This window comes from Oncorhynchus masou, chromosome 8 (assembly GCF_036934945.1).
Source record: "Oncorhynchus masou masou isolate Uvic2021 chromosome 8, UVic_Omas_1.1, whole genome shotgun sequence".
In the NCBI taxonomy this organism is placed as follows: Eukaryota; Metazoa; Chordata; class Actinopteri; order Salmoniformes; family Salmonidae; genus Oncorhynchus; species Oncorhynchus masou.
This window is the reverse complement of record NC_088219.1, coordinates 7,851,646-7,873,964: the sequence shown is the minus strand read 5'-3', so window position 1 is coordinate 7,873,964 and position 22,319 is coordinate 7,851,646. Positions and strand designations below refer to the sequence as shown.

Here is a 22,319-nt window from a genome sequence, read left to right as displayed (position 1 = left end):
GACCTTGAGCGTGGCTGAGGTGCACCCATGACCAGCTCTGAAACCATATTGCATAGCAGAGAAGGTATGGTGAGATTCGAAATGGTCGGTAATCTGTTTGTTGACTTGGCTTTCGAAGACCTTAGAAAGGCATGGTAGGATAGATACAGGTCTGTAGCAGTTTGGGTCAAGAGTGTCCCCCCCTTTGAAGAGGGGGATGACCGCAGCTGCTTTCCAATCTTTGGGAATCTCAGACGACACGAAAGAGAGGTTAAACAGGCTAGTAATAGGGGTGGCAACAATTTCGGCAGATAATTTTGGAAAGAAAGGGTCCAGATTGTATAGCCCGGCTGATTTGTAGGGGTCCAGATTTTGCAGCTCTTTCAGAACATCAGCTGAACGGATTTGGGAGAAGGAGAAATGGGGAAGGCTTGGGCGAGTTGCTGTGGGGGGTGCAGTGCTGTTGACCGGGGTAGGAGTAGCCAGGTGGAAAGCATGGCCAGCCGTAGAAAAATGCTTATTGAAATTCTCAATTATGGTGGATTTATCAGTGGTGACAGTGTTTCCTATCTTCAGTGCAGTGGGCAGCTGGGAGGAGGTGTTCTTATTCTCCATGGACTTTACAGTGTCCCAGAACATTTTTGAGTTAGTGTTGCTGGAAGCAAATTTTTGCTTGAAAAAGCTAGCCTTGGCTTTTCTAACTGCTTGTGTATAATGGTTTCTAGCTTCCCTGAACAGCTGCATATCACGGGGGCTGTTCGATGCTAATGCAGAACGCCATAGGATGTTTTTGTGTTGGTTAAGGGCAGTCAGGTCTGGGGAGAACCAAGGGCTATATCTGTTCCTGGTTCTAAATTTCTTGAATGGGGCATATTTATTTAGGATGGTTAGGAAGGCATTTTTTTTTAAATATCCAGGCATCCTCTACTGACGGGATGAGATCAATACAGGATACCCCGGCCAGGTCGATTAGAAAGGCCTGCTCGCTGAAGTGTTTCAGGGAGCGTTTTACAGTGATGAGTGGAGGTCGTTTGACCGCTGACCCATTACGGATGCAGGCAATGAGGCAGTGATCGCTGAGATCTTGGTTGAAGACAGCAGAGGTGCATTTAGAGGGCAAGTTGGTTAGGATGATATCTATGAGGGTGCCCGTGTTTAAGGCTTTGGGGAGGTACCTGGTAGGTTCATTGATAATTTGTGTGAGATTGAGGGCATCAAGTTTAGATTGTAGGATGGCTGGGGTGTTAAGCATGTTCCAGTTTAGGTCGCCTAGCAGCATGAGCTCTGAAGATAGATGGGGGGCAATCAGTTCACATATGGTGTCGAGAACACAGCTGGGGGCAGAGGGTGGTCTATAGCAGGCTGCAACATTGAGAGACTTGTTTTTAGAGAGGTGGATTTTTAAAAGTAGAAGTTCAAATTGTTTGGGTACAGACCTGGATAGTAGGACAGAACTCTGCAGGCTATCTTTGCAGTAGATTGCAACACCGCCCCCTTTGGCAGTTCTATCTTGTCTGAAAATGTTGTAGTTTGGAATTAAAATTTCAGATTTTTTGGTAGTCTTCCCAAGCCAGGATTCAGACACAGCTAGAACATCCGGGTTGGCAGAGTGTGCTAAAGCAGTGAATAGAACAAACTTAGGGAGGAGGCTTCTAATGTTAACATGCATGAAACCAAGGCTATTATGGTTATAGAAGTTGTCAAAAGAGAGCGCCTGGGGAATTGGAGTGGAGCTAGGCACTGTAGGGCCTGGATTCACCTCTACATCGCCAGAGGAACAGAGGAGGAGTAGAATAAGGGTGCGGCTAAAAGCAATAAGAATTGGTCGTCTTGAACGTCAAGAACAGAGAGTAAAAGGAGGTTTCTGGGGGCAATAAAATAGCATCAAGGTATAATGTACAGACAAAGGTATGGTAGGATGTGAATACAGTGGAGGTAAACCTAGGAATTGAGTGATGAAGAGAGAGATATTGTCTCTAGAAACATCATTGAAACCAGGAGATGTCATTGCATGTTTGGGTGGTGGAACTAATAGGTTGGATAAGGTATAGTGAGCAGGACTCTACAGGCTCTACAGTGAAATAAGCCAATAAACACTAACCAGAACAGCAATGGACAAGGCATATTGACATTAAGGACATCTTGACATCCTCTTATGGCTTATGGTTCTTCTAGTGGCACCCCTCGACAACATTCCTCTGAAAAGGCAGCGCGCAAAATTAAAAAATAGTTTTTAGAAATATGTAACTTTCACACAACAAAACTTCTTATGGCTGGGGGGCAGTATTGAGTAGCTTGGATGAATAATGTGCCCAAAGTAAACGGCCTGCTCCTCAGTTTCAGTTGCTAATATCAAATCAAATCAAAATCAAATTTATTTATATAGCCCTTCGTACATCAGCTGATATCTCAAAGTGCTATACAGAAACCCAGCCTAAAACCCCAAACAGCAAGCAATGCAGGTTTAGAAGCACGGTGGCTAGCAAAAACTCCCTAGAAAGGCCAAAACCGAGGAAGAAACCTAGAAAGGAACCAGGCTATGAGGGGTGGCCAGTCCTCTTCTGGCTGTGACGGGTGGAGATTATAACAGAACATGGCCAAGATGTTCAAATGTTCATAAATGACCAGCAAGGTCAAATAATAATAATCACAGTAGTTGTCGAGGGTGCAGCAAGTCAGCACGTCAGGAGTAAATGTCAGTAGGCTTTTCATAGCCGATAATTAAGAGTATCTCTAACACTCCTGCTGTCTCTAGAGTTGAAAACATGAAAACAGCAGGTCTGGGACAGATAGCACATTCGATGAACAGGTCAGGATTCCATTGCCGCAGGCAGAAAAGTTGAAACTGGAGCAGCAGCACGGCCAGGTGGAATGGGGACAGCAAGGAGTCATCCTGCCAGGTAGTCCTGAGGCATGGTCCTAGGGCTCAGTTCCTCCGAGAGAAAGAGAGAATTAGAGAGAGCATACTTAAATTAACACAGGACACCGGATAAGACAGGAGAAGAACTCCAGATATAACAAACTGACCCTAGCCCCCCGACACATAAACTACTGCAGCACAAATACTTTAGGCTGAGACAGGAGGGGTCAGGAGACACTGTGGCCCCATCCGATGTTACCCCCGGACAGGGCAAAATAGGAAGGATATAACCCCACCCACATTGCCAAAGCACAGCCCCCAGACAACTAGAGGGATGTCTTCAACCACCAACTTACCATCCTGAGACAAGGCCGAGTATAGCCCACAAATATCTCCGCCACGGCACAACCCAATGGGGGGGGGGGTCGCCAACCCAGACAGGAAGATCACGTCAGTGACTCAACCCACTTAAGTGACGCACCCCTCCTAGGGACGGCATGAAAGAGCACTAGTAAGCCAGTGACTTAGCCCCTGTAATAGGGTTAGAGGCAGAGAATCCCAGTGGAGAGAGGGGAATCAGCCAGGCAGAGACAGCAAGGGCTTTTCGTTGCTCCAGAGCCCTTCCGTTCACCTTCACACTCCTGGGCCAGACTACACTCAATCATATGACCCACAGTCTTCAGTAAAGACTGAAAGGTTGAGACCGAGTCTGCGTCTCTCACATAGGTAGGCAGACCATTCCATAAAAATTGAGCTCTATAGGAAAAAGCCCTTCCTCCAGCTGTTTGCTTAGAAATTAAAGGGACAATTAGGAGGCCTGCATCTTGTGACCATATCGTACGTGTAGGTATGTACAGCAGGACCAAATCAGAAAGATAGGTAGGAGCAAGCCCATGTAATGCTTTGTTGGTTAGCAGTAAAACCTTGAAATTAGCCCTTGCCTTAACAGGAAGCCAGTGTAGGGAGGCTAGCACAGGAGCATTATGATCACATTTTTATATATGCATATTATTAGTATTGAATAGAAAACACTCTGAAGTTTCTAAAACTGTTTGAATGATGTCTGTGAGTATAACAGAACTCATACGGCAGGCAAAAACCTGAGGAGAAATCAAAACAGGAAGTGAAATTGGTATGTAGTCAACACAGTTCCCATTGAAATCCCCTTGAGATAAGATTCACTTCCTAGGGCTTCCACTAGATGTCAACCGTCTCTAGAAATTTGAATGAGGCTTCTACTGTGTTGTGGGACTGAATGACTGCAGAATGAATCAGTTGTCTAGCAGTCAGCCATTTTCTGGTCATGCGTATTTCACATGATAGCGACCTGCGTTCCATGGCTCCTGAAGACACAAAGGAATACTCCGGTTGGAACTTTATTGAAGATTAATGATAAAAACATCCTAATGATTGATTCTGTACTTAGTTTGAAATGTTTCTTCGACCTGTAATATAACTTTTGAAGTTTTTGTCTGACGCTGACCAGAACGAGCGTTTGGATATGTATACATGCATATCCATGTATACATATTTTATGGTTTGATATTTCTGTAAAAAAAAAAAATAATCTGACACAGCGGTTGCATTAAGGATAGGTATATATATAATTCCATGTGTATAACTTGTATTATCATCTACATTTATGATGATTATTTCTGTTGAATCGATGTGGCTATGCAAAATCACTGGATGTTTTTGGAACTAGTGAATGTAACGCACCAATGTAAACTCAGATTTTTTTTATAGAAATATGAACTTTATCAAACAAAACATACATGTATTGTGTAACATGAAGTCCTATGAGTGTCATCTGATGAAGATCATCAAAGGTTAGTGATTCATTTTATCTCTATTTGTGCATTTTGTAACTCCTCTTTTTGGCTGGGAATATGCTGTGTTTTTCTGTGGCTTGGTGGAGACCTAACATAATTGTGTGTGGTGCTTTCGCCGTACATCCTATTCGAAATCGGAGACTGTGGTGGGATTAACAATAAGACTACCTTTAAAACGGTATAAGATACATGTATGTTTGAGGAATTTTAATTATGAGATTTCTGTTGTTTTGAATTTGGCGCCCTGCACTTTCACTGGCTGTTGTCATATCATCCTGTTAATGGGATTGCAGCCCAAATGCAATACACCAAATGAAAGAAACTCTTGTTAATCTACCCATCGTGTCCTATTTCAAAAAGGCTATTCAGCGAAAGCACAACATATGATTATCTTAGGTCAGAGCCAAGAAACAAAAACACACAGTCATTTTTCCAGCCAAAGAGAGGAGTCACAAAAAGCAGAAAAATAGATAAAAATGAATCACTAACCTTTGATGACCTTCATCAGATGACTCTCATAGGACATCATGTTACACAATACATGTATGTTTTGTTCGAGAAAGTGTATATTTATATCCAAAAATCTCAGTTTACATTTGTGCGTTACGTTCAGTAATGTTTTTCTTCCAAAACATCCAGTGATTTTGCAGAGGCACATCAATTTCCAAGAAATACTGATAATCAACATTGATAAAAGTGTTATTCACAGAATTAAAGATAGACTTCCCCTTAATGCAACCGCTGTGACAGATTTTATAAAAAACTTTACGGAAAAAGCACACCATGCAATAATCAGAGTACGGTGCTGAGAGACCAAACCAGCCAAAGAAATATCCGCCATGTTGTGGAGTCAACAGGAGTCAGAAATAGCATTAAAAATATTCACTTACCTTTGATGATCTTCCTCAGGATGCACTCCAAGGAATCCCAGTTCCACAATACATTTTTGATTTGTTCGATAATGTTCCTCATTTATGTCCAAATTCCTCCTTGTTGTTAGCGCGTTCAGCCCAGTAATCCTTCTTCATGAGGCGCGAGTACTAGGTCCAGACAAAGTCCAAAAGTTCAGTTACAGTCCGTAGAAACATGTCAAACGATGTATAGAATCAATCTTTAGGATGTTTGTAACATAAATCTTCAATAATGTTCCAACCGGAGAATTCCTTTGTCTGTAGAAAAGCAATGGAACGCAAGCTACCTCTCACGTGAACGAGCATCGCGAGCTTGTGGCACTCCAGACCACTGACTCAAAGAACCCTTATGAGCCCATCCTTTACAGTAGAAGCCTCAAACAGGTTTCTAAAGACTGTTGACATCTAGTGGAAGCCTTAGGAAGTGCAATTTGACCCCAGAGACACTGTGTATTCAACAGGTCAAGCGTTGAAAAACTACAAACCTCAGATTTCCCACTTCCTGTTTGGATTTTTCTCAGGTTTTCGCCTGCCATATGAGTTATGTTATACTCACAGACATCATTCAAACAGTTTTAGAAACTTCAGAGTGTTTTCTATCCAAATCTACTAATAATATGCATATATTAGCAACTGGGACTGAGTACTAGGCAGTTTACTCTAGGCACGCTTTTCATCCAAACGTGAAAATGCTGCCCAATATCCCAAACAGGTCATATCCCAAAAAAGTAAGTTTCATTGGCGCACTAGACTCAGTAGTCCACCGGTTTCCCTCTTTCAAAATGCATACAAATGAATCCCGTAAATTACCAATAAACTTCTTCCAAACATATCAAACAACATTCCTAATCAATCCTCAGGTACTCTATTATGTAAATAAACAATACAATTTAAGACGGAGAATACCGGAGACCATTACCGGAGATAAATAACGAAGTACGCTCACTCACCAGAACGCGCTACAAACACTAATAGCCAAAATGGGAGCCACTTAGAAAAACTTCAAATTCTAGATCATTTTTCAATAAACAAGCCTGAAACTCTTTCTAAAGACTGTTGACATCTAGTGGAAGGCCTAGGAACTGCATTCTGGGGGATTTTTATATTCCCATTCCCAGCCATTGTAATTAGAGGTGAGCTGAAAAAAATAAATCTGAATGGATTGTTCTCGGGTTTTCACCTGCCATATCAGTTCTGTTATACTCACAGACATTATTTTAACAGTTCTCGAAACTTTAGAGTGTTTTCTATCCAATACTACCAATTAGATGCATATCCTAGCTTCTGGGCCTGAATAACAGGCAGTTTACTTTAGGCACCTCATTCATCCAAACTTCTGAATACTAGCCCGAAGAAGTTAAATAAACACCCTTGAAACCGAGCTAATCATACTCTGTCTGTGTCTGATCTTTGTAAACGCCTTGACGAAACCCCCTGGTCTGCCACAGTGTGTTTAACATAGTGTGTGTGTGTGTGTGTGTGTGTGGCAGGTAGCCTGGTGGGTAGGAGCGTTGGGCCAGTAACCAAATGGTTGCTGGATCGAATCCCGAGCTGACAAGGTAAAAATCTATTGTTCTGCCCCCGAGCAATGCAGTTAACCCACTGTTTCCTGGGTGCTGAAGACATGGATGTCGATTCAGAGGGCTTGGGTTAAATGCGAAAGACACATTTCAGTTGAATGCATTCAGTTGCACAGCTCACAATGTACTCCCCTTTCCCTTTCTTCTCCCCAGTTGGTCCTGATATTCCCCAGATAGATGTGACTCCCTACAGTATAACAGACAGAGGATACTCTGCTCAGGAGAGACAGACGGTCTCTCTGCTCTGCCAGGCCCAGTCCAACCCTCCCAGTCAATATGTCTGGTTCTACAACAACAGGTATGATTTAACACACATGCATCTAACAAATGTAAATGCATGGAGATTGCTAAATAGCATTGGCACTTAGATCTGAGCTGTGCATGACCATTGGGAGATCTTGCTCTCAGAGGCCGATGTGAGTAAGGTTTCAATCAGGTCAACACTCAAGGCCGCGGGGCCTGACGGTATCCCAGTGTGTGTTCACAGAACAGCAGGCAGACAGACATTAAGTACAAGTACATTTGCTTTGTCATTATGGGTTACTATGAGTAGACTGACGAGGAATCTTAAAAAAAAAAAAAAAATTTAGATTAAGGCTGTAACGTAACAAAATGTGGAAAAAGTGCATTGTATATTTGGCCCAGCCTTTGGATCTTCGGTTTTTATGACTAAATAATTGAGTGAAGATAATAATTGTTTCATGCTTTCATTAGTGTTTGAGATTGTCAAAAACCTATAAGGATCCCCCCCCCTTTTTTCAATTTTCGTCTAAAATTACATACCCCAATCCAACTGCTTGTAGCACAGGCCCTGAAGCAAGGAAATGCATTTTCTTGGTATCATTTGAAAGGAAACACTTTGAAGTTTGTGGAAATGTGAAAGGAATGTAGGAGAATATAACACATTAGTTCTGGTAAAAGATAATACAAAGAAAAAAATGTTTTTGTTGTACCATCTTAATTAAAAATGCAAGAGAAAGGCCATAAAGTATTATTCCAGCCCAGGTGCAGATTTTGGCCACTAGATGGCAGCAGTGTATATGCTAAATTTTAGGCTGATCTAATGAACCATTGCATTTCTGTTCAAAATGTTGTTTCAAGACTGCCCAAATGTGCCTCATTTGTTTTTTAATACTTTTCATGTTCAGAATTGTGCACTCTCCTCAAACAATAGCATGGTATATTTTCACTGTAATAGCTACTGTAAATTGGACAGTGCGGGTTAGATTAACAATAATTTAAGCTTTCTGCCAATATCAGATATGTCTATGTCCTGGGAAATGTTCTTGTTACTTACAACCTCATGCTAATCGCATTAGCCAACGTTAGCTCAACCGTCCTGCAGGGGACCCACCGATCCTGAAGAAGTTTTAAATAGAAGCATGTTTATAACACTATTCACAAATGATCTTTCAGGTAATCTCTCTCACTGGCTCTCATCATGTCACAAGCTGACAGGCTCCCATAGACAGGTCCATAAAAGGCCCCAGCTCACTCAACTACCCCTCCCCCTCTCCAGCAGCCCAGAAGCAGAGAAACAAATCTGGCTCCACTGAACGAGCCAATCAGCAGTGCAAAAGCTTGGCACTCTGTGAACCCTTGAACACATCAACCTATATCACCAACAACAAGTTCATCACTCTATCTAGTTGAGAGGTGTCAATACACAGGTCAGACATTTCCATTCTCCAAAAACAAATCAAATAAATGTATTGGTAGCAGTTCTGAACACAGACCCACGGCCCATTTGTTCCAGCTTTACTCAGACAGACACTCAACATATACAGAACAAACGTCAGAAAAGGGGAAAAAAGGAAGCCTGGGTTCATGTCACAGTAAAGGGGCTGTACAGATACTTCTGGATGTTTTGATGGGCATGCTCTGGTCAGGGACACAGCTGTGGTGAGCAGAGGGGTTAGGTTAAATGTGGAAGGCATTTCAGATGAATGGATTCAGTTGTACAACTGACTATGTATCCCCCTTTCCCTTTCTCTAGTAGTACTTCTCTTCGTTGTCATCGAGGAGAGGTCATCTTTCATGAAAGGTGAAATAAATACAATTGTGTAAATGTCTATTAGTGTCACGCCCTGATCTGTTTCACCTGTCCTTGTGCTTGTTTCCACCCCACTCAAAATCAAAATCAAATCAAATGTATTTATATAGGCTTTCGTACATCAGCTGATATCTCAAAGTGCTGTACAGAAACCCAGCCTAAAACAGCAAGCAATGCAGGTGTAGAAGCACGGTGGCTAGCAAAAACTCCCTAGAAAGGCACAAAACCTAGGAAGATACCTAGAAAGGAACCAGGCTATGTGGGGTGGCTAGTCCTCTTCTGGCTGTGCCGGGTGGAGATTATAACAGAACATGGCCAAGATGTTCAAATGTTCATAAATGACCAGCATGGTCCAATAATAATAAGGCAGAACAGTTGAAACTGGAGCAGCAGCACGGCGAGGTGGACTGGGGACAGCAAGGAGTCATTATGTCAGGTAGTCCTGAGGCATGGTCCTAGGGCTCAGGTCCTCCGAGAGAGAGAAAGTGAGAAAGAGAGAATTAGAGAGAGCACACTTAAATTCACACAGGACACCGAATAGGACAGGAGAAGTACTCCAGATATAACAAACTGACCCTAGCCCCCGACACATAAACTACTGCAGCATAAATAATGGAGGCTGAGACAGGAGGGGTCAGGAGACACTGTGGCCCCATCCGAGGACACCCCCGGACAGGGCCAAGCAGGAAGGATATAACCCCACCCACTTTGCCAAAGCACAGCCCCCACACCACTAGAGGGATATCTTCAACCACCAACTTACTATCCTGAGACAAGGCTGAGTATAGCCCACACAGATCTCCGCCCTGGCACAACCCAAGGGGGCGCCAACCCAGACGGGATGATCACATCAGCGACTCAACCCACTCAGGTGACGCACCCCTCCCAGGGACGGTATGAGAGAGCCCCAGTAAGCCAGTGACTCAGCCCCTGTAATAGGGTTAGAGGCAGGTGTCGCCCATCTTCCCACTTATCCACTGGGTATTTATACCTGTGTTTTCTATCTGTCTATGCCAGTTCTTCTTGTTTGTTCAAGCATACCAGCGTTTTGTGTCTCACCTCCTGCTTCTGTCTCAGTCTGGAGGTATTCATGGCGGAGGTGAGAATTTTTGCAAGGCTCTGGTGTCCGGGAGTGAGGCTGCCCGGAAGTTACTCCAGCTTCGGCAGGACACCCTCAGTGTGGTAGACTATGCAGTGGATTTCCGCACGCTGGAACCCAGAAGCTTTGTTCGACACGTTCCTGAACGGATTATCGGAGGAGGTAAAGGTTAAGCTGGCAGCCCGAGAACTACCAACGGATATTGACTCACTCATCGCTTTAACCATCTGGATTGATGGTCGGCTACGGAAATGTAGGAGGGAGAAGAGGTCCGATTGTGGTCCCAATCGCTCACTCAGGGACCCTACCCTTGCATCTGATGAACTCCGGAAGTCCCCGAGGTCTACGTCCCCGAAGGATCCAAGAGCCTCCTGAGACTGCCGATTCACCTCTTCCCGAGCCGACGCAACGCGTACGCAGACTTGAGACCCAGAGTTGTCTGTATTGTGGTAGTGCCATAGAAATTATGTGTCTACCTGTCCTTTCAAGAGACCTATCTCATTTGTTAGAGTTAGTACTCTGGTGGGCCTTAAAGATAATTTTTCATCTCCCCTTGCTCGCCCCCCTCTCCATGCCACCTGCGGTGGGGCGACCAGTCCAAGTCTCTCCAGGTACTCATCGACTCAGGGGCCAATGTGAGTCTCATGGACGTTACTCTGGCATCCGAGCTGGACATCCCTACTCAATCCCTTCCCATTCCCATGGGTGTTAGAGCGCTGGACGGGCGTTCTATAGGCCGGGTCACCCACCAGACCACCCCCGTCACAGTAAAACGATCCAATTCCTGCTGGTTGAGTCTCCGCAGGTTCCAGTGGTATTGGGATTCTCTTAGCTCCAGCAACACACCCTCCATTGACTGGGCTACTGGTGCCATCGTGGGCTGGAGCTCATCCTGCCACACTTATTGCCTTAATAACCTGTTAAAGCTAGGCACAATACTGCCCCCTTTGGAGGAATTGCGTGCACATAGTAAACTGAAAAAAAAACTGTCAAAAATTGCTAATATATGCATATAATAATTATTATTGAATAGAAAACACTCTAAAGCTTCTAAAACCGTTCGAATTATATCTGTATGTAAAGCAGAGCTCACAGGGCAGCCATTCTCCCAAACTCTCTCTTTCACCAGAGAAAGTTGCTCCAACTTTGACGTCATCGCCCCCACCCTTCCCAACCAGCTACGGATTTCGGAACAGTTTCCATTTCTTCAGCGCGCTCTCGTCTTTAATGAGACGTGGAACGGAGAAAATAGCACGAGCTTTGACTGCTTGGCGGGCAAAATACTGAGGTGTCACGAGTTTTTAGGCGCGCGCTCTGGCAAAAGGGTCTCTTTGTTCCAGCTTGCCTGAGGAGAATTCCTTTCGTTTGATTTAATCGCCAATTGTTTTGTACATTTACATTTACATTTAAGTCATTTAGCAGACGCTCTTATCCAGAGCGACTTACAAATTTTACATTTACATTACATTTAAGTACGTTAATAACATCCTAAAGCTTGATTCTCCACTTAGTTTGACCAGTTTAGTCGACATATAATATGTAATTTTGAAGTTTTGATGCGCAATTGTTCGTGATCAGAAGTCCTTTTTGGGGTAATTCACCTGAAGATGTTAGCATTTGCTAATACAAAGACACACCAACTGCAACCAAACGTTATATTAGGTAAGTATAACTCCTTCCACGACATTCTTGTCGAAGACCATCAAAGGTAAGGGAATATTTGTGTTATAAAATTGTATTTTTGTCGACTCCAACGTAGCAGAGAAATAATGCTAATGTCTGAGCGCCGTCTCAGATTATTGAATAGTGAACGAATTCTGTAACGTTAAAAATAAATGTAACACAGCGTTTGCATTAAGAAGAAGTGTATCTTTCTAAATATATGTAGAACATGTATATTTAGTCAAAGTTTATGATGTTTATTGCTGTTATCTGGCGTTAGCTGCCGGAGCTATTTATAATTTCTCCGGACATTTCTGTTGCATTTTTTGAACATGGCTCAATGTAAACGGAGATTTATGGATATAAATTGCATATTATTGAAAAAAACATAAATGTACTGTGTAACATGTGCTATTACTGTCATCTGATGAAGATTTTCAAAAGGTTAGTGAATTATTTTTCTTATAATCCTGCGTTTGTGATTGCTATGCAAATAGCACAATGTGGCTACATATTGTATGTTTTCCTAGTGGTGGTTTGATATACATAGGTGCTATGTTTTCGCCATAAAACATTTTAGAAATCTGACTCGCTGGGTAGATGAACAAGGTGTTTATCTTTCATTTAAGCTATTGGACTTGTTAATGTGTGGAGGTTAAATATTTTTAAGAATATTTTTGAATTGTGTGCGTCATCTTTTGAGTTGATCTTGGGGGGTGCGTTCCCCTACAGACCCGTTCATCTTCAGCTCTGCCTGCGCCGGGATGTCTTCCTGGGGGCTTGGAAATTGCCCCGGACCTCTCTGCCAGCCCGGCAGAGTACCAGGACCTCTGGGAGGGGTTCAGTAAGGCCCAGGCCACTTCGCTTCTGCAGCATCGACCGGTATCCAAGAATGTCAAGCCTGAGGCACTAGAGTGCCACAGCTACACCCCGGAAGCCGAGACCTTTGCCCCCCGCTCCAAGATCATTATCCCCTCTCTGTTGCCCCGTACCCTCCATATTGTTCCTACCTTTTCTGTGTCTAGAGGTAAAACCATGTCTGATTGCCCATTGTCTCCTGTTTCCAGGCCAACCCCTCTCCCCCATCTCCTTGATGGTTGACCGACGTACATGGTGAGATGTCTCCTGAAGGTTCGACCTCAGGGCAGGGGATTCCAGTACCTAGTTGACTGTGAGTGTTATGGCCCGGAGGAGAGGTGCTGGGTCTCCGCTAGGGACATGCTGGACCCAGGCCTCATCTCTGAGTTCCAGCGCCGGCACCCCGCTCAACCAGGTATACGCCCAGGTAGAACTCCAGGTGGCGTCCCTAGAGGGGGGGTACTGTCACGCCATGATCTGTTTCACCTGTCCTTGTGCTTGTCTCCACCTCCCTCCAGGTGTCGCCCATCTTCCCCGCTTATCCCCTGGCTATTTATACCTGTGTTTTCTGTCTGTCTGTGCCAGTTTGTCTTGTTTGTTCAAGCTTACCAGTGTTTTGTGTCTCAGGTCCTGCTTTTTCCAGTCTCTCTTTTCTCACTCTCCTGGTTTTGACCCCTGCCTGTCCTGACTCCGAGCCCATCTGCCTGACCAATTTTCCTGCCCCTGACCCTGAGGCTGCCAGCCATCCTTTACCTTTTCCCATTCTCTGGATAGCGACCTTTGCTTGACCTGACACTGGGCCTGCCTGCCGTCCTGTACTTTGGCCCCACTACTCTGGATTATCGACCCCTGCCTGCCTTGACCTGTCGTTTGCCTGCCCCTGTTACAATAAATATTGTTACTTATACACAGTCTGCACTTGGGTCTTACCTGAAACCTGATAGTAGTTATTGTATGTCTAGATAAAAATATATTTGAAAAAATCCCTGGAAAGCCTACAGACATTATAAACAGGGTCTCTCTGTGGGACCACAATTGCTTTGCAGCATGTTCAGGATTTCTTTCAAAAGCAAGTCAGTATAACATTTGAATAAACTAGATATTCTAAATATTTCCAGAGCAGCGCAGCATCACTCATTCAAGTTTCTACAGACCCAGGTTCGATCCTGGGCTGTAGCACAATCGGCCGTGATTGGAAGACCCATAGGGCGGAGCACTATTTAGTCTGGGTTAGGGGAAGGTTTGGCCAGGGGGGCTTTACAAGTAGACCGTCATTGTAAATAACAATTTGTTCTTAACTGACTTGCCTAGTTAAATACAGGTTAAATAAAATACAATTTAAAAAGTGATGTGTTTGCATTGGCTGAAAAAATAGGCTGTACAGCACTAACTCAGCCAGCCAGGAGTATCTATAGGTGTGGATGGGGTGACTGATCAATTGTTTCATTCAAGAGAGTTTTCATCCGAGCAGGGGTTCAACATCATTCCTGAATTAAAATATCAAAAAGGAATTATTCAAAAAGCTCAACAAATTTCATAAATCCAGCACGGGTCAACACAATATGTGCAGGGTAAGATCTATGAATGGGTGGTACCGTTAGCCAGCTCTAAGACTGATATGCTTATTAACATTATCATAACAAAATATTTCCAATAAGTGGCATCAAACTGGTTATGCTATTGCATAATTAATGTTGAACAGCCAAATTCTACTGTTTAACTTAAATGTGTTCTTTAATGATTTACTTTGTTGTTTACATCATTTATGAAACTAGACATGGAATGGAAAGTAGCCGATAGAAAATTCCCCCGATTTATGACTCAAATACTTCCTGTAGCTTAGAATGTAACCATTTTCCCATTGACTTCTGCCTGAATTTTCCTTGCTCGAATTACAGGAGGTAATGGAATCGCTAGTTGAGTCTCTTTGTAGACAAGCATCACTCATTCAAGTTTCTTCAATGATAAAGTTATACTTTTTCCGTGACAGAAAGAAAAGCATTAAACAAAGCTACCAGGATTCCATATTCTACATGTCAGATGCATAGTGTTCATTAATATATTTTAATCTGAACATTTTGTTCCCAGTATAATGTGTCTTGTGTCACTACTCTTTCCCTTTCTTTGGGATAAGCAACTAGCAACACATGCTGCAATGTCATTTCTATGAAACCTGAACGCACTATAAAACTAAAATTATATTAATAACTACACATTCTAGCTATAACAATAACACCAATAATCAATACAAATATCAAATGTTGCTACTTACAAGTAACGTCCAGCAGCAATAAGACAATCCCCTGTTTCAAATCAAATCAAATGTATAGCCCTGCTGACAGCTGGTGATTGATGACCAAGCTGACAGCTGGTGGTTGATGACCCTAATGATAGCTGGTGATTGATGACCCTAATGACAGCTGGTGATTGATGACCCTGCTGACAGCTGGTGATTGATGACCCTAATGATAGCTGGTGATTCATGACCCTGCTGACAGCTGGTGTTTTATGGCCCTAATGACAGCTGTTGATTCATAACCAAGCTGACAGCTAATGATTTATGATCCAGCTGACAGCTAATGATTTACGATCCAACTGACAGCTGGTGATTGATGACCCTAATAACAGCTGGTGATTGGTGACCTAATGACATCTGGTGATTGATGACATATTGACAGCTGGTGATTCATGACCTAATGACAGCTGATATTTTCTGACCCGAATGACAGCTAGTGATTGATGACCTAATTACATCTGGTGATTGATGACATATTGACAGCTGGTGATTGATGACCTAATGACAGCTGGTGATTCATGACCCTGCTGACACCTGGTGATTGATGACCCTAATGACAGCTGGTGATTTGGCTGGCTGAGGTCCTGTTTGATATAGAAACACCGGATTTTCAGAGTTAAAAAAAGAAAGTGTATTAATTATTAAATTATTTAAAAAAAATATGAATATAATCCCACCTATGGGGCCACTAGAGGGCACTTCTAGTAATTTGATTGCAATAAAAGGTTATTAGGTAGAGGAGAGGAACTGCATCGCTTCTTTCAATTTTCAACTTTTTATTGTCACCTGCACGAGAACAGTGAAATGCCTTTCCTGCTTGCACTTTCCCAACAATGCATTTATCAATTTTCATAGTAATCAATATCAGTAGTACATTAAAAAAAAGGTAAAGTAAAACAAAAACACACAAGAAGTAAGAACACAAGAAATTAAGTTTAGAGCTCCAGAGCCTTCAGAAAGTATTCACACACCAAGCTCCAGAGCATTCAGAAAGTATTCACACCCCAAGCTACAGAGCATTCAGAAAGTATTCACACACCAAGCTCCAGAGCCTTCAGAAAGTATTCACACCCCAAGCCAAGCTCCAGAGCCTTCAGAAAGTATTCACACCCCAAGCTACAGAGCCTTCAGAAAGTATTCACACACCAAGCTACAGAGCCTTCAGAAAGTATTCACACCCCAAGCTACAGAGCCTTCAGAAAGTATTCACACACCAAGCTCCAGAGCCTTCAGAAAGTATTCACACCCCAAGCTCCAGAGCCTTCAGAAAGTATTCACACACCAAGCTCCAGAGCCTTCAGAAAGTATTCACACCCCAAGCTCCAGAGCCTTCAGAAAGTATTCACACCCCAAGCTCCAGAGCCTTCAGAAGGTATTCACACCCCAAGCTCCAGAGCCTTCAGAAAGTATTCACACCCCAAGCTACAGAGCCTTCAGAAAGTATTCACACCACTTCACTTTTTCCACATTTGACCAATGCCTCGCAAAGAAGGGCACCTATTGGTAGATAGGTAAACAAGAACTGACATTGAATATCCCTTTGAGCATGGTGAAGTTATTAATAACACTTTGGATGGTGTATCAATACACCCAGTCACTACAAAGATACAGGTGTTCTTCCCAACTCAGTTGCCGTAGAGGAAGGAAACCGCTAAGGGATTTTATTCATGGGGATCCTAATAAAATACAAACAATCTCAGTCATTTGTTTTATATATTGGTTCTAATCCCAGCACAGGTGGTTGGTGGCACATTCATTGGGGAGCACGGGTTTGTGGAGCGGAATGGTATCAAATATATGGTTTTCATGTGTTTCATGCCATTCCATGTATTTTTATTTTTATTTATTAGGGATCCTGTTAGCAATTGATGTTATTCTTCAATTACACAATCTCCAAAGCAAATCGGGGAGAAAAATGTGTTTATTTGAGAAGGACAAATCACGATGTTATGCTGGGAGGTAGATGTTCAAATGTTCAGTCTCCCCTGTCCCCAGCTTTTCTCCACTAAACAAAGGAACAGGAGGTCATTTATAACCCACCATCCTAGCCTGAGGTTGACCAAATTGCATCCTGTTCCTTTGTACTGCATCAAAAGTCCTTGCAGTACAACTGGCCAATGGCCAAATAACAAATATCCTGCTCCTGACTCAATGTACAGACCGTAGTAAACGTAGCTCTGAGTTCAGGAGTGGCATTCCACAGATTCTAAACAGCAACCCAACTCATATTTACAATTCCCCATTAACCATTAGTACTCTAGTTTTTAGTACTCTCACCTTCTCATCCTCTAAAAACTTTCAAACTCTCAAACTCTGTGTTGTGTATTTATCTTCAAAATATTCTTATAATCCCCATTAGCTTCTGTCAGCGCAGCAGCTACTCTTCCTGGTGTCCAAACACACCAAAGCACCCACATTACATAGACAACAAAAGATAAAACAGTTAGCTATATTTGTACTGAATGAGCTAAAGATAAAATAGTACATGATATAACATCCCTACACTACCACATATCCACAACACAAAATGTTCCATGTGCTCCATTCCGGTCGTTATCATGCGCCCTACTTCCTTCAGCAGCCTCCACTGAAAACCAGCCAGGTGTTTTATATATTGGTTCTAATCCAGCCAGGTGTTTTATATATTGGTTCTAATCCAGCCAGGTGTTTTATATAATGGTTCTAATCCGGCCTGGTGTTTTATATAATGGTTCTAATCCAGCCAGGTGTTTTATATAATGGTTCTAATCCGGCCTGGTGTTTTTATATTGGTTTTAATCCAGCCAGGTGTACGCGGGACCCCAGTTCACCATCACTAGGATTCTGCGGATGCACACAGGTACCTACGCCTGTCTGGCTCAGAACACATACCTCAACACCCGCTCTATGAAGACCATCAGCCTCACCGTTTACTGTGAGTAACCTCTGATCTCTAACCCCAACTACCATCCCCTGACCTCCAACTTTCTCTCTCTACCTTCTAGTACTTCTCTCCCTCTTCTCCATATGACGTCACCACACACACACACTCACACACAAACAGACACACCGAAACACACATGGAATCGTTGGGGAAGCTGCAGACCTGTTGGAGCATCGGGGAAAGAGACAGAACTCTCAGGAGGTTCTAAGGTACCAAACACTTTTATGTCACTGTGATGTTATTGCCATGGCAACCCCTGGTTGACTGAAAGGCTGGTGCTTGTCATCCTGATGTCCTGTGACGATACACACACACACTCACACACAAACACACACACGATAACAACACAATCAACACAGTGTTGCGCTGTATATTGTCCCCCAGACCCTCCAGATGGTTCCCCCTCCTGCTCTGTTCTGCCAGCAATGAACTACTCCTCCCTCAACCTGACCTGTTCATGGCCAGGTGGCCTGCCCTCCCCTTCACTACGCTGGACCACAAACCATCTCTCCCTGGCACAGGTACACACACACATACACACACACGTATACACACACACACACACACACACACACACACACACACACACACACACACACACACACACACACACACACACACACACACACACACACACACACACACACACACACACACACACACACACACACACACACACACACACACACACACACACACACACACACACACAGCATGTTAAATGTGCAACCAGAGGGGATAAAAAAACAAAACCACCTTTATTCCATCTCCCTCACCCTCCATTTGGCAAATCTCACCATAATTCAATCCTCCTGATTCCTTGCTTACAAGAAAAATTTTAATTAAATTAAAGCACGAAGCACGAAGCACCAGTGAATTGGTCTATGAAAAAGTGGTCAGATGAAGCAGATGCTAAACTACAGGAGTGTTTTGCTAGTACAGACTGGAATATGTTCTGTGATTCTTCCGAGGGCATTGACTAGTACATCACATAAGTGATGGAGGACTGAGCACGCCCCCATTCTCATTGACGGGGCTGTAGTGGAGCAGGTTGAGAACAGGTTGAGAGCTTCAAGTTCCTTGGCGTTCAAATCACCAACAAACTAATATGGTCCAAGCACACCAAGACAGGCGTGAAGAGGGAACAACAAAACCTTTTCCCCCTCAGGAGACTGAAAAGTTTTGGCATGGGTCCTGAGATCCTCAGAAGGTTCTACAGCCGCACCATCGAGAGCATTCTGACTGGTTGCATCACTGCCTGGTATGGAAACTGCTCGGATTCTGACCGCAAGGCACTACAGAGGGTAGTGCGTACAGTCCAGTATATCACCGGGGCCAAGCTTCCTGCCATCCAGGACCTCAGTACCAGGCGGTGTCAGAGGAAGGCCCTAAATATTGGTTGCAAGTTCAAACCCCTGAGCTGACAAGGTAAAAATATGTCGTTCTGCCCCTGAACAGGCAGTTAACCCACTGTTTCTAGGCCGTCATTGAAAATAAGAATTTGTTCTTAACTGACTTGCCTAGTTACATAAAGGTAAAAAAATATATATGCAATGGGTAAGCAACTTGGTTTGAGGAAGTCAACTGTGGGAGCAATTATTAGGAAATGGAAGACATACAAGACCACTGATAATGTCCCTCGATCTGGGGCTCCTTGCAAGATCTCACCCCGTGGGGTCAAAATGATCACAAGAACGGTGAGCAAAAATCCCAGAACCACACGGGGGGACCTAGTGAATGACCTGCAGAGAGCTGGGACCGAAGTAACAAAGCCTACCATCAGCAAGGGTATTGAAGATGAAACATGGCTGGGTCTTTCAGCATGACAATGATCCCAAACACACCGCTCAGGCAACGAAGGAGTGGCTTCGTAAGAAGCATTTCAAGGTCCTGGAGGGGCCTAGCCAGTCTCCAGATCTCAACCCCATAGAAAATCTTTGGAGGGAGTTGAAAGTCCGTGTTGCCCAGCAACAGCCCCAAAACATCACTGCTCTAGAGGAGATCTGCATGGAGGAATTGTGTGAAAACCTTTTGAAGACTTACAGAAAACATTTGACCTCTGTCATTGCCAACAAAGGGTATATAACAAAGTATTGAGATAAACTTTTGTTATTGACCAAATACTTATTTTCCACCATAATTTGCAATTAAATTAATTAAAAATCCTACAATGTGATTTTCTAGATTTTTTTCTCTCATTTTGTCTGTCATAGTTGAAGTGTACCTATGGTGAAAATTACAGGCCTCTCTCATCTTTTTAATTGGGAGAACTTGCACAATTGGTGGCTGACTAAATACTTTTTTGCCCCACTGTACATACATACTCACACATGTATACACACACACACAGGTACACACACACACAGGTGCACACACACACAGGTATACATGCACACACACACATAGGTACACAAGCACACACACACATCGAAATGCTCCTGACAAATTAAATTATATATATTTTTTTTTCCGGTTGTTAATGCACCAGGGAGGGGCGTGGCTTGGGGGTGAAGAGTCATGGCCAGCCAACAATATCTCCGTACTGCAGTCTGGATCCCAGACCAACAACAACTCTCTGTTCACCTGCCAGGGGATGCACCCTGCTCTCAACACCTCCACACAATGCACTGCACGGGCCTGTAAGTCTCACACAACTCCACACAATGCACTGCATGGGCCTGTAAGTCTCACACACATCCACACAATGCACTGCACGGGCCTGTAAGTCTCACACACCTCCACACAATGCACTGCACGGGCCTGTAAGTCTCACACACCTCCACACAATGCACTGCACGGGCCTGTAAGTCTCACACACCTCCACACAATGCACTGCACGGGCCTGTAAGTCTCACACAACTCCACACAATGCACTGCATGGGCCTGTAAGTCTCACACACATCCACACAATGCACTGCACGGGCCTGTCTCACACACCTCCACACAATGCACTGCACGGGCCTGTAAGTCTCACACACCTCCACACAATGCACTGCACGGGCCTGTAAGTCTCACACACCTCCACACAATGCACTGCACGGGCCTGTAAGACTCACACACCTCCACACAATGTACTGCACGGGCCTGTAAGTCTCACTCACTCTCTCTCTCTCTCTCTCTCTCTCTCTCTCTCTCTCTCTCTCTCTCTCTCTCTCTCTCTCTCACTCACTCACTCACTCACTCACTCACTCACTCACTCACTCACTCACTCACTCACTCACTCACTCACTCACTCACGGGGGACTAATGCATAAGGTGATGGGTCAGGTCTTAAAGGTGATGGGTCAGGTCTTAAAGGTGATGGGTCAGGTCGTAAAGGTGATGGGTCAGGTCTTAAAGGTGATGGGTCAGGTCTTAAAGGTGATAGGTCAGGTCTTAAAGATGATAGGTCAGGTCTTAAAGGTGATGGGTCAGGTCTTAAGTTTGGTTACATTTAAAGGTAGACTCAGCAAGATGATGTAGATGCACCAACGAAACAGTAGTAGCAAAGACAAAAGGGTCAAAAATAACCCAATTGGGTAAATATTGGACAGAACAGACGCTGGGTTATTTTGACCTTGGGGTTCAGTTTAGTAGGATCCCCATTAGCTACTGCACATGCAGCAGATACTCTTCCTAGGGTCCACATGAAACGAACACAAACATGACAAAGTACAGAACAATTACAGAACAACAAGATATTACATTAAATTCAAAATATTTTTTTTATTTCCAACCTGGATAGGAATACAAGCCACAGGTCTCGCACCCACTGTGAAATTTGGTGGAGAATCGGTGATGATCTGGGGGTGCTTCAGCAAGGCTGGAATCGGGCATTGTCTTTGTGAAGGACGCATGAATCAAGCCACGTACAAGGTTGTCCTGGAAGAAAACTTGCTTCGTTCTGCTCTGACAATGTTCCCCAACTCCGAGGATTGGTTTTTCCAGCAGGACAATGCTCCATGTCACACAGCCAGGTCAATCAAGGTGTGGATGGAGGACAACCAGATCAATACCCTGTCATGGCCAGCCCAATCTTCAGACCGGATCCCCATTTAAAACCTCTGGAATGTGATCAAGAGGAAGATGGATGGTAACTAGCAATCAAACAAATCCGAGCTGCTTGATGTTTTGCCCCAGGAGTGGCATAAACCCAACATCATTGTGAAAGACTGGTGGAGAGCATTTATTTTTGTATATATTTTTTTCACCTTTATTTAACCAGGCAGTTGAGAATAACTTCTCAACGACCTGACCAAGATAAAGCAAAGCAGTGTGACAAAAACA

General features: G+C 43.7%; 1 protein-coding gene across 1 annotated transcript in view; it reads left to right on the top strand.

Annotated features, from left to right (window-relative positions):
• Positions 1-22,319, top strand: part of LOC135543717 (V-set and immunoglobulin domain-containing protein 10-like 2) — a 122,411-nt gene that overhangs the window by 48,098 nt on the left and 51,994 nt on the right. The window contains exons 5-8 of the mRNA XM_064971084.1: positions 7,316-7,460; positions 17,914-18,044; positions 18,438-18,574; positions 20,542-20,692. Of these exons, the coding sequence (XP_064827156.1) occupies positions 7,316-7,460; positions 17,914-18,044; positions 18,438-18,574; positions 20,542-20,692 (564 nt within the window). The remainder of the gene's footprint in view (positions 1-7,315; positions 7,461-17,913; positions 18,045-18,437; positions 18,575-20,541; positions 20,693-22,319) is intronic.